This window comes from Mastomys coucha, unplaced genomic scaffold (assembly GCF_008632895.1).
Source record: "Mastomys coucha isolate ucsf_1 unplaced genomic scaffold, UCSF_Mcou_1 pScaffold4, whole genome shotgun sequence".
Lineage (NCBI taxonomy): Eukaryota > Metazoa > Chordata > Mammalia > Rodentia > Muridae > Mastomys > Mastomys coucha.
In genome coordinates this window covers 4387361-4392561 of record NW_022196910.1, presented here as the reverse complement: position 1 = coordinate 4392561, position 5201 = coordinate 4387361, and the positions used below count along the sequence as shown (strand labels likewise).

The following is a 5201-nucleotide window of genomic DNA, read 5'->3' as shown; positions in this document are numbered from 1 at the left end:
AAAGTTTTCCCACACTGCTTGCATATGTAGAGTCTCTACACAGTGTGAAGTTTTTCATGTCTTTTATGGTTACCAAAATGAGCGAAGGTTTTCCCACAGTGCTTACACACATAGGGCTTCTCACCGGTGTGAATTCTTTCATGTGCTCTCAGGGAACCGGAACACGTGAAACCTTTCCCACATTGCTTACAAGCATAGGGACTCACACCACTGTGAAATATTTTATGTTTCTGAAATTGATTCCAAAATGAAAAGGCACTCCCACACCCCTTACGTGCATAACGTTTTTCTCCAGTGTGGATTTGTTCATGTATGTGAAGGCTTTCCCACACTGCTTACACACATGGGGTTTCTCTCCAGTGTGACTTCTTCTGTGAATCTGAAAGTAGACAGAATGAAGAAAACCCCTCCCACACTGCTCACACACATGGGGTTTCTCTCCAGGGTGAATTTTTGTGTGCCTTCGAAGGCAAGCAGAACAAGAAAATTTTTTCCCACAATGATTACAGAGAAAAGTCTTCTCACAGGTTGGAGTCATCTTATGCCTTAAAAGGTTACCTAACCGAACAAAGCCTTTCCCACACAGTCCACACACATAGGGCTTCTTAACGCCGTGACTCTTCTCGCGCTTTTGTAAAGGATGGGGATGCGCGAAGCCTTTCCCACACGGCTTGCGAGCGTCAGATATTTTTGCAGGGTGATGTTCTTTATTTCCTTGACCAGATCGGAGGAAAAGGTCTTCACATTCCTTATTTTTAGAAGGTTTCTTTCCACCGTGAACATTAATGAGCATCTGAAGGGACGGAGGATATGTGAAGCTGCTCCCGAACTCCTTATGTTTAAACAACTTATAGTCACAGAAGTTCTCCACCAGGTGGCTGCTGCAAAACAAGAGAACATGCAAATAAGATGACCTCAAACAACAAAGACAGTGTTTGCTAATGACTGAACACAGCATTGCTGGTTTCATACTGGGAAACAGTTTGTAACCTGTTCAGAAGGTATGCTTTCCAAGTCCACTAAGGACTGCTAGAATAGAAACAGCGGGATTCACGTATGGTGAGGTATGTCTCCCTGAGAACACTAAACATTCACATAGCATTTCAACATCTATCTCAATTCACAATCTTATGCATACTTGGATATGTAATGATATCAACTCAAATTATGGTCTCCTTTGGTTTTTGTTATTGTTGTTTGCTTCTGTTTGTTTGTTTGTTTGTTTGTTTGAGACAGCATTTTATTGTGCACCCCTGGCTGTCCTGAAAATTACTCTGTAGACCAGGCTGGCCTCTACTTCACAGAGATCCACCTGCTTCTGCCTCCAGAGTGCTGAGATTAAAGTATGTACCACCATCACTCAGTTAATCTTCTGAAATGATGAGGCATGGCCTGGAAAGTTTTCTGTCAAATAGACACAACGTGGAATCACCTGGGAAATAAAAGCAATCTTAGCTGAGAAAATGTATCCATTAGATGATCTTTAGGCAAATCTTGGGGTGGGGGGACATTTTTGTTATTAATCATCAAAGCGAGAGGGACCTGCCATCTAGTAGGTAGTGTCACCCTTGGGCACCAGGTGGTCCTGATTATATAAGAAAGCAGGCTGAACAGGCCCTGAAGAACAAGTCAGTAAGCAATTTCCACCTTGGATCTCAGTCCCAGTCCTCTGGGTCCTTGACTGCCTTCAATTCTTGCTTTGGCTTCCCTAAATGATAGACTGCGGCCAGAATATGTAAACCAAATAAACCCTCCCTTCTGTCTACAGAGGAGAAGGTTGAGCCTCAGTTACAGTAGAAAACAGCATATTGAAGATGCCAGTAGGGTGAGACGAGCGCCCAGGACAGCAGCAGGTGATGTGGTCCTAGCCTACCCCTAGGAGACAATCTGTGTATGCTTCCAGTAGCAGAGCTGGGGAAGTGGAGCTGTCTAAGACCTTGAGAGCCCAGGAGATAGTGCATCAATCCTAGATGTGAGACACTAAGCTAGGGATGCTGCAGGAGGTTGATTCTGCTTTGCTTTTCTTGTGACTATGTCATGCTGTCCTTCTTTTACAGAAAGAAAGGATGTAATTTTTTTTTTAACTATTGTAGGGACCCACAAGTCAGAGATATTCAACCTCTTACAGATACATTTAGTTTTAAAGGAGAACTTATACTTTTAAACTGCTGAAATTTCCTAAGATAGTTACTTATGTTTTGAATTGTGGTATAGATATTAACAGGACATCTTGGAGACAAATAAAAAGGAAAGGTTGTGGTTTATTTAGTAATATGTTTATCAAGCTGACAAAGTGTCAATTGTGCTGATTACTATTTCATCAGCATGACAAAACCTAGAGTCTTAGGAGGAAATTTCAACTGAGAAAATGCCCCCACTGTATTGGCTTATAGGAAGCTTTTGGAATTTTCTTAACGAAAGATTGATGTGGAAGTGTCCAGCCTCTAGAGCTGTTCTGTGGATCCTGTTCAAGTGGTTATGTAAGAAAGCAAACGGAGCGAGCCAGCAGAAGCAAGACGGTAAACAGCATCCTCCACGGCGTCTGCCTTCAGTTCACGTCTACAGGTTCCTGCTCGAGTTCATGTTCTGATTTCCCTGGATCACACACTGCTAACGATAAGGTGAGATCAACCCTTACCATTCCATGCTGCCTTGCCTCACAGTCGTAAGTACAGCAACACAAAATCAAACTAAGACATTCTGTATGGCATAAAGTTTCTATATGGGAACTATAACACATTGCATGTAACATGATCATGTTCTAGTTTTGCTCAGTATTGTAATATTTAGCATCTCCTAGGATTGAAACACAAATTTGGGGGGAATTTTTCTTGAGATGAAATTGGTTTGATGCTTGATATTAAATGTCTCTTTTGCTTCTTTGAAAAAATCTCTTTTGCAACAGCTTTCTGGAATATGGCCATCTCTTGGGAAAGAAATTACCTTAGTTTGCTCCATAGATTTTCATATACATTGACAACCATCTCTTTGTCTGACTTGTTTCCTAAAATGTAGAACCAGAGAAATAGGTAGGAATTATTTATTACCGAAAACATATTAAATAACAACTAGCTTTATGGTGTTTAAGATATCCCACCTGACATATTCACCCTAATTCCCTTCTCCATAGTCCAATTCATACATCAACACTCATTAGCTAGAAACACTTGTCCTTGATAGATTAGAAAAGCCAATGCCCATGTGTACCTATAGAGGCCAGGTTCCTCAGGGTTTCTGGCATCACATCGTTGTACAGCTCCTTCTGGGATGGATCCAGCATGGCCCACTCCTTCTGCGTGAACTTCACAGCCACATCCTCAAAGCTCACTGACTCCTGAAAGCACACACATACATTTCCAGGAAAGTGAGCCTCGTGGTAGCGCAGATGTACACAGAATTAATAAGAAGGTGAAGTGACACTATTTTCCACAAGGGTTCAAGATGTAGTGGTCATCACACTCTACTGCTCATACAGACCATAATCCCTCAGTCACAAGTGCTAAAAGTAACCTGGAGCTTTCTGGGAAAGGAACATCAAAGTAGGATGAGCTCTTGTGCAGATGACTGACTGTGCAGTTCCTCTTTCTGCATCTTTCTAACAACTGCCATCCCCAGCTCTAGTGTCTAACGCCCACCATGGATCAGTATCAGGTGTCCTTAGAATGTGTGTGCTTAGAAATGTTGGGCACAATAGTTACCCTGGTATCTGAGAACTGAGATCTAGAGGGATCCCCTCCCACCAGAGCTGTATAGAGTGGGGTAGATTTCTCAGACAGTTGATGACAACTATACCCTAAGTTTAAAATAACATCCTCTTATCCCTATGAGTACTAGCAACGATCTTATGGTAATCAGAGGGATGCTATCTGCTTAGAACCCAACATATTCTCTAGATGAGTCTACATCATTTAGGTTGATACTAAACAGAGATCTTCTTAAAACCTTCATTTAGAGTGTACTGTGCCTGGGGAGTGTGACCATGCCACAAAGCTCTAGGAGGAGTCAGTGCCACCTTTTGCAAGTTGGTTTTCTCTTCTTAGCTTAGCCATGATTCTAGAGATTGACTTCAGACTGTTAGGATTACATATTCCATAGCACATGCTTTTATCCCCTGAGGTAACTTGCCATGTCTCTAGATAATACTTCTTACAACTTGTTAGGAACCTGAATACATGTTCTGTGGTTGCACAAAGACAGATATTAGATATCTGATATTAGAAAGATATAGCTGGGTTCTTTAGTGCATCCTTGGTCAAACAGCAAACAGGACTCATGGCACACGGTTCTTATCAGAAGGGTCCTATTTTGCTTTCTGTTGCTATGATGTATCACCATGACCAAACGAAACTTGGGCAGCAAAGTGTTAATATGGATGACAGGTCACAGTCAATCACTCAGGGACGCTAAGGCAGAAATGTGTAGGCAAGAAGTGAACCCTAGAATGTGGATGAGCCATGGATATGGCTTGCTTCCACTGGCTTGCTGGGCTATCCTGTTTGTACAAGCTAAGGCCCATATGATCTTGGATGTTAACACTCAAAATGGAGTCAGCCCTCCTTCATCAATTAGCAATCAAGAAAATTCTTTGGGGGCTGGGAGAGATGGCTCAGTTGTTAAGAGTACTGATTGCTCTTCCAGAGGTCCTGAATTCAATTCCAAGCAACCACATGGTGGCTCACAACCATCTGTAATGGGATCAGATGCCCTCTTCTGGTGTGTCTGAGTGTCTATAGTGTACTCACATACATAAAATAAGTAAATCTTAAAAGAAGGAGGAGAAGGAGGAGGAGGAGGAGGAGGAGGAGGAGGAGGAGGAGGAGGAGAAGGAAGCCAATTAATGGCTGCTAGGAGAGGGAGAGTCAGTTTGCTTTAGAGGTATGGCCATTGGTAGGTCAACTGTGCTCTAGTGCATGGCCTTACAAACATGCATGCAAGAGCAGCAAAGGCTGAACAGTATATTATCAAAGAAAAAAGATTAGTGGGGGATAGGAGATGGAGAAGTGAGAGGAGCGGCAAGTGTATGAATGTGTCCATATCATCTTAGATTAGTGGGGGATAGGAGGTGGAGAAGTGAGAGGAGTGGCAAGCGTATGAATGTGTCCATATCATCTTAGATTAGTGGGAGATAGGAGGTGGAGAAGTGAGAGGAGTGGCAAGTGTATGAATGTGTCCATATCATCTTAGATTAGTGGGGGATAGGA

General features: G+C 42.5%; 1 protein-coding gene across 1 annotated transcript in view; it reads right to left on the bottom strand.

The window, feature by feature from the left end:
- Nucleotides 1–306: 306 nt before the first annotated feature.
- Nucleotides 307–5201, bottom strand: part of LOC116076503 (zinc finger protein 124-like) — a 6002-nt gene continuing 1107 nt past the window's right edge. The window contains exons 2-4 of the mRNA XM_031350338.1: nt 3208–3334; nt 2944–3004; nt 307–379 (exon numbers count right to left, since the gene is read on the bottom strand). Coding sequence (XP_031206198.1) covers nt 307–379; nt 2944–3004; nt 3208–3334 — 261 coding nt within the window. The remainder of the gene's footprint in view (nt 380–2943; nt 3005–3207; nt 3335–5201) is intronic.